The following is a 19,334-nucleotide window of genomic DNA, read 5'->3' as shown; positions in this document are numbered from 1 at the left end:
TTATATTTAAATATGACCCATACATTACAGAGAAGATCCTTGCCTAACAAACATCTTGAAATTTTCCGGTATTGGTTCAAGCAAGCCTGACTGCTCATGAGATACTGTCAACGCTAATGATTATTCTATGTCATCTACGATGATAACTGTCGACGGAGCGATGGTCGGTCGTAACCCAAACCTGCCCGAGCCATCGTCTAGGCGACTAATCACAAACCAAACAACTTGTGAACCTGATACCGATTTCTGCCCTAACCGTTAATCTTAGTCATGTCCGTTTGTTTCTGTCCGTGTGGCCCTCGGGAACTCGCCGCGTATAGAACGATCGCGATCTGCAGCTTGACACAGTCCCATTGGGGTTGGCCGAGTCGGGGGGTAAGCCTGAACCGGCCAATCAGAGCCTGCGGCCAGAGAGCAGCCCAGCATGCCTCACGGGGCCAGAGGTCAAGCTGCGAGACGCCAGTCACGAGCTCAACGAGGAGAAGAGGAAATCGGCGAGACGGAAAGAGTTGAGTCTCTCGCCACCTCCGCACAATGCTGCAGGGACCCGGGGTGCTCGGCGTTTAACTGAACAGCCGCCTCTTGGGCCGCGAATGATGCGCAGAGCCCTGGTGGGTGGATGTTGAGTGCGAGTGCAGGCAGGGATGAGCACAGGCCCGAAACGTCAAGCGGCCAGCAACATACTGCATCGTTAAAGTTGTAATAGATACACATTTATTTTTACATTTTCTTCAATTGAGCAAGGTTATAAATAGGTACTGGGAAAGGAGACGGTGGGAGGGAATTCCAAAATGAAAGAATACAAAGGAAACCGAAAGGGAAGTGGTGTAACCTGCATTGTGGTGGATGATTGGATGAGTGTGTAAATGAGTGGGTTGTTGTAACCTGTATTGTGGCGGATGAGTGGATGAGTGTGTAAATGAGTGGGTTGTTGTGACCTGCAGTGTGGTGGATGATTGGATGAGTGTGTAAATGAGTGGGTTGTTGTAACCTGCATTGTGGCGGATGAGTGGATGAGTGTGTAAATGAGTGGGTTGTTGTAACCTGCGTTGTGGTGGATGATTGGATGAGTGTGTAAATGAGTGGGTTGTTGTAACCTGCATTGTGGTGGATGAGTGGATGAGTGTGTAAATGAGTGGGTTGTTGTGACCTGCAGTGTGGTGGATGAGTGCATGAGTGTGTAAATGAGTGGGTTGTTGTAACCTGCATTGTGGCGGTTAAACAGTGTGGATGAGACGAAGCAGTCCGTCTGATAGACCGATTCCTCATCATGAGTGAAGTTCACAGAAACAGTAACCATGGTAGTAGCTATAGAAGAGTGATAAGGAGGAGACTGGCCGTCAGAGAGTGAGTTACTCGAGTGAATCTTGGACATGACAGCAGTGGCTTCCATCAGCACTTTTTCCACCAGACAGGTCCAAGAACTGATTAGAAGGAAGTCAATAATTGGCGCATTATCTGACATGTTGTCTTCACGATCCAATCTGCTGATGCTGATGTGGTGGTGGCTGCCGGCGTTGCCTTCAGGTTCATCATGGCGGAGCTGCTGCAGACGGAGAAGGCCTACGTGCGAGACCTTCACCAGTGCATCGAGGTGTTGCCCACAGCGTCCACCGCACGCGGTTGCCCGTTTCACCTGCGCTTCCCTCGTTCACTATTGGGTGTCCTCACTGTGAAGCTTTCGTGAGCGTTACTCTCGTTTGGAGCGTTCAGCACAGTCTTGAGAGAAACTGCGTTGCATCATGAAAGCAGTGCGTGGTGGTGGTGGTGGTGTTAGTGTGTTCTGAGGTAGCAGTGGTGATAGTGTGTTGTGATGGTGTTGCGAGGTAGTAGTGTGTTGCGAGGTGGTAGTGGTGGTAGTGTGTTGTGAGGTGATAGTGGTAGTGTGGTGTGATGGTGTTTCGAGGTAGTGGTAGTAGTGTGTTGTGAGGTGGCAGTGGTGGCAGCAGTGTGTTGTGATATGGTGGTGGTAGCACTGTGTTGTGATGGCACTGCGTGGTGGTGCAGACGTACCTGTGGGAGATGACGAGCGGCATCGAGGAGATTCCACCGGGAATCGTCAACAAGGAGCAGCTCGTGTTCGGCAACATCCGCGACATCTACGACTTCCACAACAAGTTCGTCCCCCCTCTCCCACACCTCCCTCTGTGTTTGGAGGCCTCTTTACAGCCCTGCAGAGCCAGCGGTGGAAACTCAACATTCCACATGATAAGAACTGCTTCATTAGCACGGTTGGCTACGTACAAAAGAAGTTCAACTTACACACACACATTCCCATTATTCCTTTAGCGAGGGAGAATCTCTCCGTCGGACAACTACTGTTGACCTCCTAAGCAGAGCGGTGCTCCTTTTGTCGAGGGCGCCATGCGTGTGTCTTGTAAAGAAATGGAACGCTGGCAGGCGCGCGTCACGCTGAGGGTGACGGGGTCGTGTCGCTCCCCTCCCCTCCCCGCAGCATTTTCCTGAAAGAGCTGGAGAAGTACGAGCAGCTGCCGGAGGACGTGGGCCACTGCTTCGTCACCTGGGTGAGGCTGCGCTCTCCTCCTCTCTCTTGTCGCCTGCAGCACGCCTGCTTCTCGACACCTTCTCACGCGCCGCTCTCCCTTCCCTCTCTCACGCGCAGGCGGACAGGTTCCAGATGTATGTGGCTTACTGCAAGAACAAGCCCGACTCAAGCCAGCTCATCTTGGAGCACGGGGGCACCTTCTTTGATGTGAGGGTTCCTGTAGTTTGTTGAATTTAGGAAGCGACGGAGCAGAAAGCTCGTTTGCTTCTGCGTGCGTCGGAGCAAAGCTCTAGTCCGCTAATACGAAAGGTTATTACTTTGATTGTTTACCCATGACTGTTTTTCGGGAGGGTATCATAGTTGAAGCCAATAGTTGCTGCGTGTTCAAGTAGTTTTTGGTGTAATTTTTCAAAAATGTTTGCATTTGGTTTGTGACCCTGGCATGCACAAAGGCCTACCTTTTCCAAATGACGTCCCGGTGGCGCTCTCCCCCCGTGTGCGCAGGAGATCCAGCAGAAGCACAGTCTTGCAAACTCCATCTCCTCGCAGCTCATCAAGCCCGTGCAGCGCATCACTAAGTACCAGCTGTTGCTGAAGGTGCAGCCCACATGGCCTCACACGCGTGCAGACAAAGACAGGCGACTGTGTCTCCCCAGTGCTGATGTTTTACACACTGAAACAGCTACTAGGAAATACGTTCATATTTCATCACCGATGTTAGCTGTGAGCGCGGAATCGAACTCGGGTTGCTGCGTTCATAGCACCGTGCGCTAACCTCTACACCGACGCTCCCCACACGATTGCTTATTTACGCACGCACACAACAACAGCAGCAGCAGCAGCCACCATTAGCCACGAATCAGCATTGACATCACCCCAGGGCTTGCGCCAGGTAGGTGCACTTTTAAGTTATCACATGAAGAGTGGAAGGCTCGCCGCCATGAGGTGACGGGAAAGACCCCGGTGTTATGCGCTGACTGACTTGAAATTGCTTCCACGCGCAGACGCAGATGCGCGTGCACGTGGAGTGGAGGCACCTCCGTGTTCTCACTGCAGGCGCGTGCGTGCCTGTCCCCACCAGGAGCTACTGACGTGCTGTGAGGAGGGCACGGGCGAGATTAAGGAGGGCCTCGAGGTGATGCTGAGCGTCCCAAAGAAAGCCAATGACGCCATGCATCTCAGCATGCTGGAAGGTAGGCCGCAGAGTCAGTGGACTTTCCCTTTTTATTTTTTAGTCATTTGTCCAAGCCAACTTTTGTTCCAGGACATTTGTTTCTTGTGATATTGTTTATATTTGTGCACAGCTTTCAATCTCTTTTGTTGTTTTTGCACTGATTTCTGTTTTGTTATTTTTGCTCTGATGTCTGCTTGCTTCATGATCATGCTGTATTGTGTGTTATCGCTTTTGTAATTTTGGTGCCTGGATGGGAATGTGTGTGAATGTGTGTTATTGTATCTTTGTGGGGGGAGCGGTGGTGCAGTGGGTTAGCGCACTGCACTACAAACTCGGCGACTCAAGTTCGATTCCTGCTCACGACCAACATTAGTGCCATATATCTGAACCAGTCGTGAGCCTCCCCTAGGTCGACTCTGCCTTAAATGAGTGCCTGGCGCGGTGTGTAAACATCCGCACTGGGGAGACAAAGGCAGGCCAGGCGTGGTTCTGGTCGCACAACCCCCTCGTGTTCTGTGCTGGACTTTCATCGGTGCTCACGAACAGCACTTGCCCCCAGCAGTCTACCGAGGCGACAAGTGGTCTTTGTGTCTAATATCGGTGTGCCTGCTCGTGTGGGCGGAGTGTGCACGGGTCTGGAGGAGAGTGTGGCCGCTCAGGGGGAGCTGCTGCTGCAGGAGACGTTCCAGGTGTGGGACTCGCGTTCTCTGCTGCGCAAGGTCCGGGAGAGGCACCTCTTCCTCTTCGACATGGCCCTGCTCTTCAGCAAGGAGCAGAAGGACTCCTCGGGCAGGAGCAAGTACCTCTACAAGCACAAGATTCCTGTGGGTGACGCACCCCTCTCTGATTCGTGCCGCTTACTTGTATGTATGTATGTTGAACTTGTTTCGCACCGCGTAGCCAACCTTGCTAATTGGAGGGGTCCCTTACCTCCGTGATGTGTGGGCGTCCGTTATCTACAGACATCTGCATCTAATTCCCCCCCCCCCCCACTCTTAACTCAACACCTCTCATTTTACTCAAGAAAAAAAATGCTCTACGGTCCCACAGGCACAAAAGTTTAACCGTCCCTAGAGATCAAACCCGCACAGGCACACCCTCGCTCAGAGCTGCTTCAGCATGGAACCATCTCCCAGACCCACCAACTCGTGCCGCCAGTCCCAGCTGATTTAATTCTGTGATAAAAACTCGCTCACCACTCAACGTCTGCAACCATCACAGAGCGAGTGCATTCTATACAAACCAGCCATGTGTACCACTTAATTCTGTATTCATTGTATGAATGCAAACTGCATAATTTCTAGATTTAAAATAGCTGTATGCATTTCAACATGTTTTTTAAATATGTGTGAGTGTTTATGTGTGTATGTGTTGAGGTGTAGAACCATGCAGACTCGGAGTTTCTTGGACGGGCTTATGCCGGTTTATTAACACTGTTAATAATCACACTAACTCACACCAGTGCACACTACACTCGGCCCTTCCCTTGGACCTCGGCTCTACTCTTGTCCCTAGCCTCGGCTATTCCCTTGGGCTTTCCCACCCGAGTCGGGACAGGGGTTGAGCCATCACCGCCCGACCGAGCGAGAGCAGCACCCCACTTCTCCCTAGCCGGCTCTCACGGACTTCCTCGAGCATTACCCTCGGCTATCTCGACGGCTCTCCCACTCGTCGAAACCCGGGACGGGGGTTCAGTCAACTCCGTCCGTTCACGAGCGAGAGAGACCTCTCTTAGCCGCTTCACAGCCCGGGCTCCCACAACGACCCCCCTTACATCACGGGGTCCCCCTTAAGTGTACCCCCTTACAATCCCCGTCACATGATGTCATCCCACTATCCCATGACTCCATGAGGCTACTCCACAACATATGTATGAGTGTCAACTCAGCCAGTGGTAAGTGATGTATAAACTGGTGTATAGTGTTGTGGGGTTAACTGTGGTGTTGCGAGGGGTGTACTGTATAGTGTGGTGAAGCATAGTGGTATGTATACCATTCCTTGTGGGGAGCGGTAGTGTAGCGGTTAGCGTGCTGTGTTACGAACACGACGACCCAAGTTCGATTCCTGCTCAAGGGCAACACCAGAGCTGGTCCTGGACCTCCCCTAGGTCGACTCAACCTCAAATGAGTACCTGGTGCGGTGTGTAAATATCACCACAGGGGAGACAAAGGTGGCCGGGCGTGGTGCCTTCTCAGCTGCTCACTAGTAGCACTTGCCCCAACAGTCTGTTAAGGATATCAGGGAACTTTGTGTGTGTGTGTTGAACTTCTTTTGCACCACCATCCTAATCGGAGGTGCGGGGGTGTATGAGTGTATACCTGTGTGTATGTTTGTACAAGTGTCAATTCGTGTTTGCTGTGTGTCAGCCGACACCCTGCACACCCTTGCAAGCGAGGCGTTCCATCTCAAGGGATTATCCGGGTGAATATTGCACTGAATAAAGCGTGCGCGTTTGTGGCTCCTCCTCCCCCCTTCCTCCCTCCTCCCCCCACCCTCCTCCCTTCCTCCATCCTTCTCCTCGCCCCCCCACAGACGTCGGAGTTGGGGGTGTCGGAGCACGTGGAGGGGGACCCCTGTAAGTTCGCGCTGTGGGTCGGCCGCACCCCCACGTCAGACAACCGCCTCGTCATGCGGGTGAGTTCCCTGGCGGCCAAACCGCCGCTTTTGTGGAGTCACGAAAGTGGCGGTGGGGGTGGGTTTGTGACGTTCGTTGTGTGGTGGTTATTTTTGTGTCGTGTAGCAACACTCGCAGCCATTACTCTGTTCAATCAAATCACGTCCAAGTTTTTGCTCAAAATGAGCAGTGCTCATCTCCCGTTTACTGCCCTGGACCAGTGGCTATTCCATATTCCTATGGTGGCAGTGAGCCTATCCATAGGACAAGCACTGTTCACTTCCCCACAAAGTGGTACTCGTTTTATCTATCCCTGAGGAGTGATTGGCTGAGTAAATCCTTCACCAAAATTGCAAGCCACTCTACTGATGGCGGTTGTGTGGTGGTTACGTGAAGGTTATGCGCTGGTGGTGGCGGCTGGGGTTGTAGCCTTCCTCTGTCGTGTGGAAATAGCAACTCGTACGAGGGTAAGGTTGCGACTAAAGCCTCATGGACTTTCAAGATCATCTTTTTTCAGGAGGATCCTGCGAAGTTTTGACAGTAAGGAGCTACGGTTTCTGTGTTTCACTCGATCTTTAACGTCCATTGTGAAGCAGACGGCTCGTCGTATTCTACGGTTATTACACAGGCCGCACTTGTCAACGAGGGCAGCCCTCCAGATTTAAACCACAACCTCTGCAACAAGCGGCGAGCACGACACCGCTGTGCCGTGTCACCGCCGTTGTGCCGTGTCACCGCCGTTGTGCGGTAGATGGGTGGTGGCGGTGGTGGCAGTGGTGTTGTGCGAAGGTAATTGGTTGCGTGCGCGTACAGGCGTCCAATCTGGACACAAAGCAGGAGTGGGTGAAGCGCATCCACGAGGCGATCCAGGAACGCACGTTGCACCTGAAGGGGCCGCTCAAAGAGCCCATCCAGGTGCCACGTACTCCTGGGGCCAAGCACCGCTCCAGGTGAGGCGATGTGCAACGGTTGTATTTAGATTTGAGGTTTACACAGCCTTGGTTAACAGTCACTCGACTCTCTTCGAGTGCAACTGCGCGCGTGACCTGGTTGCAGGGCATTGCGTAAGCCCTCCTTCCACCTGGTCTCCGTTGTCCACAAAGGGAAATGGTGAATTAGGAGTGGGAATGTAACGTGATGGTGAATGTTTACTGGTGAGTACAGATGCTGTGATGCTCACAGATTGCCATTCTGTACCAACCGCTTGCTGGAGGCCGGGCGGGTCGTGCAGCAGCAGCAAACACAGCAACACCAAAAGCAGCAGGATGGACAACAGTAGCCGCAGATTGTACAGTGGCAACAGCAGCAGCTGCGCCAGCTGCACATGCTGCACATGTGGCGCAGGCTGCACTTGCAGCCAAGGCTACACGTGCTGCACAGGCTGTACATGCTGCACGTGCTGCACATGCTGTGCTCACTGAACATGCTGCACCTGCTGCGAGTGCTGTGCCGGGCTCGGTGCTGTGCTCCCTGTGCTCTGTGTGATGCTATTTTCTCTGTGCTGGGTGCAGGGAGGGTGGAGAGGACGCAGACAGCCTCGGAGAGAGCAGCAGCCAGCCAGACACCGCCTCTCTCACGTCCCGCAACTCCCAGCTCACCGTGGACAGCGACCGGGTACTACTGCCTCATCGACAAATCACCGCCGCTTTTACCGGCCAAACACACGCAACACCAACCCACCACTCATCAACCACTCGCCAACCACCTCCACCATCCACATCACTAACCAGTCACCTGCACTCACCAACTACTCACCAACCAAATCACTCACCAGCCACCCACACGCAGCATGACACACCACCCCAGACTGCTCCAGTCAACAACCACTCGCACCCTCCAAACCTTTCACAGCACTCACCTACCACCAACACCACACATGAACCAGCTGCACTCACACATGCGTACGTGTGCACACACATTCACGCAAGCCTCGCGAAGCCGGAGCCCTGTCGATTCTGTCCGGTAACTTCACTTGCAGCTGTATTTGACGCACGTCCGTTTACCTGCTGTCCCCCCGCCAGCTGTCGGGTGGCTGCGAGATGACGGTGGCATCGCAGGACTTCTCTGCGGCCAGCTCGGGGGAGCTGAGCCTGCGCAAGGGCCAGGTGGTGGAGGTGCTGGAACGAGGACGCGAACGTGCAGACTGGTGCCTGGTGCGCGCCGGCGAGGGCAGCACGTCATCCGAGGGCCTCGTGCCCTGCGCCGCGCTGAGCCTGCCACCCTCGCGTAGCAGCCTCGACATGGACGGCCTCTCCTCCTCCAGCAAGGGCGGTGGGTTCCCGCCGATAGAAACCATGTTTATCTCAAATGTGTAAATGACGAACTCGCCCATCGCGATGGGCATATTAATGCGGGCTGCAAACGCACAAAAGGTGTGCATTGTTTGCACGCAAAAAAAGTGGCCTTCTCCAGGCCACGTTTTGTGGCCTTATCTAGAACACATTTTCTCATCTTTTTGAGTTTGTAAATGACAAAGTAGGCACGTTCCGTTCTTTTTAGCTGTTGGTTTGGTTAAGGCTGAGTGCTTTTCTACATGCAATGCTGCACACCTTCTTGTTGTCGTGCGGCTGGTGGTCAAGACAGACAACCACATCAGGAGCAGCGGAGTAGTGTATCACTGTGTTATGTCTCCTTCATATTTGTGGATCGGGCATTGCGTCATTATATGTTGTTGTATGGTCTGTTCTGGATGACCACAGTCGTACACCGGAGAGTTTTTAATTTTCCATTGGTGCATCAGGTATCCGCATCTGCCATGGTTCATGCAGATGCGGTTTAGGGTGGACCATGAGCTTTGTAGAATATCAAATCCAGGGATTGTCTGCGTTGGTTCTTTCACAAGGTGTTTGCTTGTGAATTCTTTTGAACTCCAATTATCTCTCAAAGCTTCATTGGGGTTGAATTCACATTGTTGAAGGTTAAGCGCATGGTTATTGAGGTCCTGATGAATGGGAAGGCGACTGTTTTCTTCGATTTGCAGGACTTCCTGGAGTGTTGCAGCATTGTGATGGATGGGTGGGGGAGAGATGTGTGATAGCACGGACAGCCACGGTGTTGGGGTTGACTTGAGGCTTCCAGTGATACATGGCATTGCAGTGTTTAGTTGGACATCAACAAGTCGAGTGTGGATACTTCTGGTCCATACTGGTGCACAGTACTCGGCTACAGAGTACACAAAGGCCATCGTTGATGTCCGTAGCACTTGTGCTGATGCTCCCCAGTTTGTGCTTGCGAGTTTCTGGACCAGGTTGACCCGTGTTTTGGTCTTGGCAGCTACCTTTTTAAGGTGGTCATGGAAGGTTCGCGTATGGTCCAGCTTCACTCCAAGTTAGTTTGAAGTGGGGTCGTGTCGCACAGTGTTGCCGCAGAAGGTCAGTAACTTTTAGAGTGTGCTTGGTGCTCCTATTATCAAGACGTAATGCAGTGACTGTTATTTTGTGGGGACTTTGCTTTGCTTCAGCCTCCCATTTCCAAAAATATTCCCCCATGGTGTTTGGTTCAGAGTAGATTCCATGTCATTTAAAGTGGGTGCTTGGCTTGCCAGGGCAAGGTAATCCGCATTAACAAATGTATGTGACCCGGTTGGTGGCAATTTCTCTCATAGAGACATTGAAGAGCATTGGCGCGGGTACCGAATCTTGTGGTAATCCACAGTTGAGGAACCGGAGTGAGCTGGTTTTGTCACCTACATAGACACGCAGTCGCCTATTGCTCAGCATTTTCCATATTAGGCATATTGTTTGAGGCAAGGAATGGTCCTTGCGAGCTTCAACATCAAGCCCTTGATCCAGACTGTGCCATAGGCCGATGACAAGTCCACAAAGACTGCACCAGTCTTGGATTTCTTCTTAAATCCGACCTTATTGTGCATCACCAAAACTTGGTCACAGGAGCTACGTCCAGGCCGGAATCCCGCTTGGTCTTCAGGGATCACTGACTCGACAAGGGGGATAATTCTCCAGAGGATGATGAATTCCACGAGTTTCTAGGTCGTGCACAGGAGTGATATCGGCCTATAGCTTCCCGCGTCATTGGTTGGCTTGCCCGGTTTGGGTTTTGCAATGACCATTGCCTCCTGCCATGCTATTGAGATGCATCTGGTTTTCATGGTTTTGGTGTACAGGTTTGCTAGCCATCAGGTGTCCCTGAGGACTGAAGTGATAGAGGAATTCTGGGGGGATACAATCTCTGCCAGCAGCCTTACCTTTCTTAATTTCAGCCAGACCCTTCCCTCACTTCCTCTGCTGATGGCAGTGGGGTCTTGTGAAGAAATTGAGGCCAATGTCTGGTGTAATTTGCGATAGATCTCTCGCTTGATGTTCATATCGAGCGGTCCTTTTGTGTTCTTCACTAGTTTGGAGGCTATAGAGTTAGGCAGGACTCTTGCGGTCCGGTATTCTGTTGGGTTAGCAGTACCCAGATGTCGTAGTAGGGCCCAGGCACGGCGGCTGGAGTTTGTGAAGTCCAGGGCCTTCAACGCACTCAATCCACCGCTGACGTCTGGCTGAGTCTAAAGACTCTAACAACCTGTGGGCTGCCCGACTGGTTGTACTGTCGGAGCAGGTCCTGAGTCTCTTTTGTCTAGCAGGTAGTGGATTTTTTCCGGAAGCCTCGGGGAATGCTCTTCTTAGCAGCTGCAGTAAGGAGGCCAACAAAACGGTGATAACATTCCGGTGTCACGGGAATTCTACTCGCCACTCTTTCTATGACCTCCTTGTCGTGGTCCCAGTCAGCTTTGGCCAGGTTCCATCTTGATAATCGTTTTGACACAATCGCGGGGATTTCGATGCCGATGTGGGTGATGATAGGCCTCTGTTGACTTTTGGGGAAGCTTGGGAGTATGAGTGAAGTGTGCTCCCACTTTGATATTTGGAAACGATGGTGAGTGCTGGGTTGTAATCACGTTGCCAGTGAGCAGAGTGCATGGGATCGAAAACCAAGTGCAGATCTTCGGCAGGCATCTAGTCAGTGAGGTATTTGCCGTCAGCCTGATCTACTGCATAGCCCAATATAGTATGGTGGCTGTTAAAGTCACCAACGTATAGGGCTAGGATTGGTGCACTTGGGTGCACTGCCTTTTGGCCATTTTTTATAATTGGCTTTTACACATTGCAGTCCCCCTATCTTCATTCTTTGGTGTAGGTGGTTTCTTTTTTAATTGGTGAGAAGGCGTAGAACTCTTTGATGTGTTCTTCACATATATGGCCAAGCCATATTTCTGGTGGTAATGGCTCGTCGTGAGGTATCCTGGGATGTGATAGGGACTGCCATGTAGGACATCCAAGACGTGGATCTTTTGGAGTGTCAGCACATCAATGTTACACGTTTTCATTACGTTCAAGAGATACTCGCACTTTGCCGGGAGAGTCTCTCGATGTTCGTTTGGAGGCTCCTTGTCCCAGGACCTATCTGGCGCGCGTTGTTTGGCCCTGAAGAGGGGCCATTGGCGTGGCTCGTGTTGTTGTTCTGGAGACGAGGAGATCGATGTTCAGTCGCCACTTTGATGGCATTCGTCATGAGTACTCACTTAACAGCGTGGGCCGCGTGAAGGCTGCCATCTTCCACCCCTGCTGCACACCTGCGTGTCTTGTTACAAACCACATTTGTTTGTAAACAAAGAGAGCAATTGCTTTCTCTTAACACATTTCAGTTGATTTTGTTTGTCCAGGTGAGAATTCGAGAGACCATAAGAGATTCTCATTTTCCTAGAGGGAGCTTGTGTCACCAAAATGAGAAAAGCAACAACATGAAAACTTGAGTACTACAATAAATCAGATGAAAAGCAACCACGTTAAAGAAGACATCGCAAACGGTGCACAAAAATGATTAATAACACATATACAGTTGTAATATTAACACGTATCATAAATTGAGTCAGGGTATTATGGAAACTTGGTAAAGAGACATTGACAGGGAATTCGAGAGTGGAGCGGTTCGAGAGAGGAAGCAGAGAGAGAAGTGTCGTCACCTGCAGTGTGGTGGTGGTTGTTGTGACCTGCAGTGTTGTGGTGGTGGTTGTTGTGACCTGCAGTGTTGTGGTGGTTGTTGTGACCTGCAGTGTTGTGGTGGTTGTTGTTACCTGCAGTGTTGTGGTGGTTGTTGTGACCTGCAGTGTGGTGGTGGTTGTTGTGACCTGCAGTGTTGTGGTGGTTGTTGTGACCTGCAGTGTTGTGGTGGTTGTTGTGACCTGCAGTGTTGTGGTGGTTGTTGTTGTGACCTGCAGTGTTGTGGTGGTTGTTGTTGTGACCTGTAGTGTTGTGGTGGTGGTTGTGACCTGCAGTGTGGTGGTGGTGGTTGTGACCTGCAGTGTGGTGGTGGTTGTTGTGACCTGCAGTGTGGTGGTGGTGGTTGTGACCTGCAGTGTTGTGGTGGTGGTTGTGACCTGTAGTGTTGTGGTGGTTGTTGTGACCTGCAGTGTTGTGGTGGTTGTTGTTGTGACCTGCAGTGTGGTGGTGGTTGTTGTGACCTGCAGTGTTGTGGTGGTTGTTGTGACCTGCAGTGTTGTGGTGGTTGTTGTTACCTGCAGTGTTGTGGTGGTTGTTGTGACCTGCAGTGTTGTGGTGGTTGTTGTGACCTGCAGTGTTGTGGTGGTGGCTGTGACCTGCAGTGTGGTGGTGGCTGCGACCTGCAGTGTTGTGGTGGTGGCTGCGACCTGCAGTGTTGTGGTGGTTGTTGTGACCTGCAGTGTTGTGGTGGTTGTTGTGACCTGCAGTGTGGTGGTGGTTGATGTGACCTGCAGTGTGATGGTGGTTGTTGTGACCTGCAGTGTGGTGGTGGTTGTTGTGACCTGCAGTGTGGTGGTGGTTGATGTGACCTGCAGTGTGGTGGTGGTTGTTGTGACCTGCAGTGTGGTGGTGGTTGTTGTGGCCTGCAGTGTTGTGGTGGTGGCTGTGACCTGCAGTGTGGTGGTGGTTGTTGTGACCTGCAGTGTGGTGGTGGTTGTTGTGACCTGCAGTGTTGTGGTGGTGGCTGTGACCTGCAGTGTGGTGGTGGTTGTTGTGACCTGCAGTGTGGTGGTGGTGGCTGTGACCTGCAGTGTTGTGGTGGTTGTTGTGACCTGCAGTGTGGTGGTGGTTGTTGTGGCCTGCAGTGTTGTGGTGGTGGCTGTGACCTGCAGTGTGGTGGTGGTTGTTGTGACCTGCAGTGTGGTGGTGGTGGCTGTGACCTGCAGTGTTGTGGTGGTTGTTGTGACCTGCAGTGTGGTGGTGGTTGTTGTGACCTGCAGTGTTGTGGTGGTTGTTGTGACCTGCAGTGTTGTGGTGGTTGTTGTGACCTGCAGTGTTGTGGTGGTTGCTGTGACCTGCAGTGTTGTGGTGGTTGCTGTGCCCTGCAGTGTGGTGGTGGTTGTTGTGACCTGCAGTGTTGCTGTGGTTGTTGTGACCTGTAGTGTTGTGGTGGTTGTTGTGACCTGCAGTGTGATGGTGGTTGCTGTGACCTGCAGTGTGGTGGTGGTTGTTGTAACCTGCAGTGTTGTGGTGGTTGTTGTGACCTGCAGTGTTGTGGTGGTTGATGTGACCTGCAGTGTGGTGGTGGTTGCTGTGCCCTGCAGTGTGGTGGTGGGTGTTGTGACCTGCAGTGTGGTGGTGGTTGTTGTGACCTGCAGTGTTGTGGTGGTTGATGTGACCTGCAGTGTGGTGGTGGTTGCTGTGCCCTGCAGTGTGGTGGTGGGTGTTGTGACCTGCAGTGTGGCTGTGGTTGTTGTGACCTGTAGTGTTGTGGTGGTTGCTGTTATCTGCAGTGTGGTGGTGGCTGCTTCGACCTACAGTGTAGAGGTTTAACAAGTTGTATATTCTGCACTTCAGCAGGGAAAATACTTACCCGAGCCTAAAGGTCACTGTCTTCATCTGCAGAGGAGTTTGTGACCGTGTAATGCCCATAGTGTGGTTATGCAGGGGACTCTACGAAGGCATTGTCTGTCAACTCTTTGTCCGGAGCGGTGACATGGCCCAGAGTTAGCGCGCTCGCCATTTGTTGCAGTTGTTTATGGTTCGAATCGAGCAGCCGTGCGTGATTAATACTGCAGGTACATTAACTGTAAAAACACGTGCCCTCTGTTTCACAGTGGACGTTCAACATCCCATGACGTCCATCGCAAGATTTAGGACCATTGTGTGTCAGTGTTGCGGATCATAATGTTTTTTTTATATTACCTGCCTCTTACTCATTATTGAGAGCAATCATTGCCCTCAACGTAGAAGACTTGGCAGGACCCTCCTGAAAAAAGTCACGAGACTCAGTGAGGCTTTTTTCTGTAAACAAGAATAATGGCAATGAATAAATAAAATAGCACGAGCTCTCACTCTTACGAGGATCTGGTCCCTGCTGGGCAGAGACGTCACCCTATCTGAGCGGCGGCAGCGTGTTGCCTGCCTCGTGGATGGGCGAGATGGAGTGCCCGGTGCAGGAGGAGAGATTAGGGGGGGCGGGGGGGGGGTGCCGTGTGGTGGCGCTCGTGGACCTGTGCCAGCCCTGACACCGCCCCCCCTCTGGTGAGTGGGCTGGAGGGGCGGGGGAACTGCAGGAGGGGTGAGCTGCTTGGATGAGCGCTCGAGGTTCCCAGGGTCCACCTCCTCTTTCACTCTGCTATCGCCTCCTAGCACTGTGGCTGTTCACTTGACCTGTTGATTCTGCCACCCGTGTTGAGCACTCGGGTATGCCAGTCTCACCACTATTCACACTGCGTTCAACCAGCACGCCGCATTTGAAAATACTCAACCCACTCGCTCGCCAACACTGCAGCTCACAATGCTTTTCTCTGCTTCTTCCCTCGCACTACCACTTTGTAATTCCCTCCCATCGTGTGTTTTTCTAAAGCAATTTCAGGCGCGTCTCGCTTAACGAGCAAGATACGATCAGCCAAAATAGCTCATTAAGCGAAAACGATGCTCGTATTCCCATTGACTCCCGTGTTAAGAGCTGAGTTATTTTCAGCCCCAAATGTAACACTTACCGCACATGAAGAAACACACGTTGCTTTCATGTGCCTGCCCTAAGTGTGCAGTTAATTAGCGGCAAGACAAAAGACAAAGATCTCTATATAGCCTTAACAGATTGTTGGGGCAAGTGCTGTTAGCGAGCACCTAGGAAGGCTGGCATGGTATACCAGGGGGTGGGTTGCCAGCACCATACCCGACCGCCTTTGTCTCCCTAACAGCACTTTCCCCAACAGTGTATTAAGGCTATAAGGAGGATCTTTGTCTTTGTTTTGATGTCATTAAGTCATTAAACCTCTTGCCAGTCCACGTTTTGTCACTTTGCATAGTTAAAAAATGCACCTCGCCTGGAACGAGAGCCTGTGGTGATCTCACGGCCACTTAGTGTTGAATGGCGGCTGTTGTTGCGTATAGTGCGTGTGTGCATGTGTGCGTGTGTGTTTAATACCCTGGAGTTATTAAGTCACTGACTGATAAACAATGATCATTATATTGCGTGTCTGGTCAAGCCATTAACAGTGGCTACCGCCAAAACATTATGTGTCTCTGATCCAACACCAAGGCCGCTTTGTGGTAATACAATTAAAGCATTATCGTGGCCTCGTTATCGAGGTTTTGCCATTTGTATCAATTGTCAGGCCTCGCCATCAGGATACAGACTGCGGGTAAGGAATTAGGTAACATAACATGTGGACTCCTAAAAATCCACTCCAGCACTGAAGACACTTTTAATCTAAGTGTTTGAACAACGTCAGTGTATCAACCAGTATCTCAGGATAACATTCTGCGCTACGCTTGTTACGAAGCGCACGATACGGGAGAGAAAAACAAAACGCCTGCCCAACACGAATGAACGCAATGTGACTGAGCCCTGCCAGCCAGGCCAGATCTCCGCCTCCTCTACGTGAAATACCTTGTGTGTGTAAGCCAGTGATGTCTTAGTGAGCCACCAGTGTCTCTCTCTCTGATGCACAAGGACCACAATCACCTATTAAGGCTGCACCCGGCCGCTTGCACCCAGCCACTTGCCCCCAGTGCTGTGCTGATGGACGGCCGTCGCGCTCCCAGTGTCACACACGGAGACTCCTTGGTCACACTCGGTTAAACATCACACACCCTTGATGGTGACCCCACCAGGGTCACCTTGCGCTGGACATGCGAGTCTTGACAAGGAGCATTTTTGCTCAAAAGCAGCGAGTTAATACGTATTAGGTGGGGTTCGAAGCTGTGTGCAATTACCAGCTCAATACAAGAGCAGGGGAGGGCCTCTAGACCCAAGCATTGTCAACAACAACAACAACGCACTTAATGTTGGGTGCGTTCAGCTCAAAGCGTGCAGAAGAGCACCCGCTAGACAGTGAGTTGTATAAACTCGTATTCCATAAAGCAAAGTTTACTTCTGAGCACAGTCCTGCTTGGCAAGCCTTGCCTTCTGCAGTAGCTCGACAAAGTCCTATGTTATGAGCAGAGCAATCGGAGTCTGATGCAGAAACTGAGTTTGTGGATTCCGAGTCAATGTTTACAAATTGGTTTTTCGACTTTAACCCCCCAGAATATTGAGTTAACAGGAAGGGGATTTCTCCCATCGCCTGATGAGGCTGGCTGTTGTAATTACTGGCAGAACGTCAAACTCGAATTGTAAATGTTGTGGGTTTACTCTCCCAACACACGGGTGTGCTGAACTAGTAATGAACGTGACACACCTTACTAATTGTATTATTCTATCTGCCCTGATCCCGAAAAATAGGCATTTGTAATTATTTCCAGGATGCTGTTGTAGCCTTTGGGAATTTCATTGCAGGATTGTAAAACACAGCTGCCATCAAGTCTCGGGTCACCCCCCTCTCTTCACGCCTTATGACCCAAGCATGTGGACGACAAGTTGTTATCTCCACCTCTCCACGCATGGTTGAAAGAGCTGTTGCCACCAAGTCTGTGGTCACTCCCTTCCGTTAATTACCATGGCCCTGTTGATTAGGCTGTCATTGTCTCTCCCCTTCTCCAGGACAAGGAATTATTGATTTTCCCGTGACTCCATGTCGCTCTTTGAGATTGTAATGCACGGTTAAAAAGGTAGTTGCCAACAAGTCTGTGGCCACTCCTTACTATTTGTATTCTTATTTTTATTTCACCAGGTGAGGCCCGCTGAGCTGTATTATGCCTCTTTTTCAGAAGCCACAAAACCACAAATGATAGCTCAACTAAGTGGCTTATTGTGTGGAAATTTTTAGCAGCGAAATGTTCTAAAATAATATTTCTGAACGAGCGCTTAGGTGGTTACACAGAGATGATGATCCTGAAAGTTAATCTTCACATGTATCTACTTAAAATGCTTTCGTGAGCAACCTTTGGATTTATAAACATTTCTGGAAAGCCGCATGTACAACATCATTTTGTGTCAACACCCGTTTATGATATTGGCCAAATATCGCAATAGAGCACAGAGCTTGGGTAATTGTTGGCGCCGGCTCTGGCTGCCGTGGGTTCACCGCGACTTAGTGACAAAACTGCGCGCATTACAATCTCTACAGTGTTTTGAGATGCAATGAGCGTGAGTGATGCTGTACACTTTTTTTGTCGCTATTTTTATTTTAGCAGGTAAGGCCCACTGAGCTATATAGGTATTTTTCAGAAACAATGTGGCTATCACGAATGATAGTTCAACAAACTGGCTTATTATCTCGTGGAGGGAAAAACAGGAGGCACCAGAGAAAAATCCACGCGACCATGGGGAGAACATGCCAACTCCAAATATACAGGAGTCAGGTTCAGGATTGAACCCACAGCCTCTTGTATACCAGGCGAGGTAGTTAACATCTTGCCATCTTTATATTGTTCTTGATTGCTCTTATTACTATTATTCTGCTGCCCTTGGTTTTCCTGCACTGTGTGGCTACTGGGTATTGGAAAGAGCATCTTTAAAGAGACTCGATTTTCTTCAGGGCATGAGGATGATCGAATAATCGACTCCCACCCAGGGGCTCGGAGAAACAACGTCTTCCCCCGACTCACTGCCTGCCCTGCTGGTGCGCCCCAATACCAAACGAGGCCCTTTCATGATTAACCTCATAGTTGCACTACTCAAAGTGCCAATGCATCCATACCAACAGCCCGCATCACCCGGCAGTCTGCTTATTGCACACAACTTGGGTGAACAATTGAGGTCAGAGCTATAGCGTGTCAGCACCTGCGGCTTACTGCTGCATGGGTTAAACTTAGTACCATTTTGTGTGCAAGTCTACTGATGCACTTTATACAATGTTATTGCTTTTATTAAACTGAATAAAAATTAACCCGTAAAAACAAAGTTTTTCACTCTAAATCCTTTATATGCGTGGCAGCTAGAGTCCTCTCGTCCTCTGGCTTGAGATGGCTGCCACCTATGGGTCAGATGATTGTCTGCCAGCATTAAGCAATTGGTAATAAAATATTTTTAAAAAATCCCTAAACAGTGTAAAATTTAGGAAATTTTTTTTCACGAAAATTAATTGTCACGCACAACGAGTCTGTGTGGAAAATGTCAGCTCGATTGGATCACGGGAAGTGTGTTAAAAAACGACCGAAAGATTTGCACGGTCGTAAGCAAGCACGCAAGCACACAAGCAAGCAAGCGAACTTAATATAAATGATTTAACAAGTATAACCCGTAAAAACAAAGTTTTTCACTATAAATTCTTTATATGCGTGGCGGCTAGAGTCCTCTCGTCCTTTGGCTTGAGATGGCTGCCACCTATGGGTCAGATGATTGCATGGCACCATTAAACAATTGGTAATTAAATATAATATTTTTGTCCTAAAAAGTGTAAAATTTTGGAGAAAAAAATTTCACGAACATTAATTGTCACGCACGACGAGTCTGTGTGGAAAATGTCAGCTCGATTGGATCACGGGAAGTGGGTTAAAAAACGGCCGAAAGATTTGCACGGCCGTAAGCAAGCAAGCAAGCGCGCAAGTGAACTTAATATAAAGGATTTAAAAATGAACCTGACCAGACAATAAACGAAGTCGATAAAATAGGTACCAAGAGTGGTTGTTGTAGGGATAGACTCGCTCCCACAATAGGAATAAGGAATTTCCACACTGGCTCTGCAGGGCTGTAAACGGGAG

General features: G+C 50.5%; 1 protein-coding gene across 1 annotated transcript in view; it reads left to right on the top strand.

Moving 5' to 3' along the window:
• LOC133344504 (triple functional domain protein-like) overlaps positions 1-19,334 on the top strand; it is a 90,615-nt gene that overhangs the window by 42,464 nt on the left and 28,817 nt on the right. The window contains exons 24-35 of the mRNA XM_061554482.1: positions 321-508; positions 1,528-1,594; positions 2,008-2,117; positions 2,456-2,525; positions 2,624-2,713; positions 3,011-3,103; positions 3,588-3,699; positions 4,305-4,504; positions 6,213-6,314; positions 7,108-7,244; positions 7,806-7,908; positions 8,316-8,565. Of these exons, the coding sequence (XP_061410466.1) occupies positions 321-508; positions 1,528-1,594; positions 2,008-2,117; positions 2,456-2,525; positions 2,624-2,713; positions 3,011-3,103; positions 3,588-3,699; positions 4,305-4,504; positions 6,213-6,314; positions 7,108-7,244; positions 7,806-7,908; positions 8,316-8,565 (1,522 nt within the window). The remainder of the gene's footprint in view (positions 1-320; positions 509-1,527; positions 1,595-2,007; positions 2,118-2,455; positions 2,526-2,623; positions 2,714-3,010; positions 3,104-3,587; positions 3,700-4,304; positions 4,505-6,212; positions 6,315-7,107; positions 7,245-7,805; positions 7,909-8,315; positions 8,566-19,334) is intronic.

This window comes from Lethenteron reissneri, chromosome 20 (genome assembly GCF_015708825.2).
Source record: "Lethenteron reissneri isolate LAM-NWPU_2019-01 chromosome 20, ASM1570882v1, whole genome shotgun sequence".
Taxonomy (NCBI): domain Eukaryota; kingdom Metazoa; phylum Chordata; class Hyperoartia; order Petromyzontiformes; family Petromyzontidae; genus Lethenteron; species Lethenteron reissneri.
This window is presented reverse-complemented; position numbering and strand designations above follow the sequence as displayed.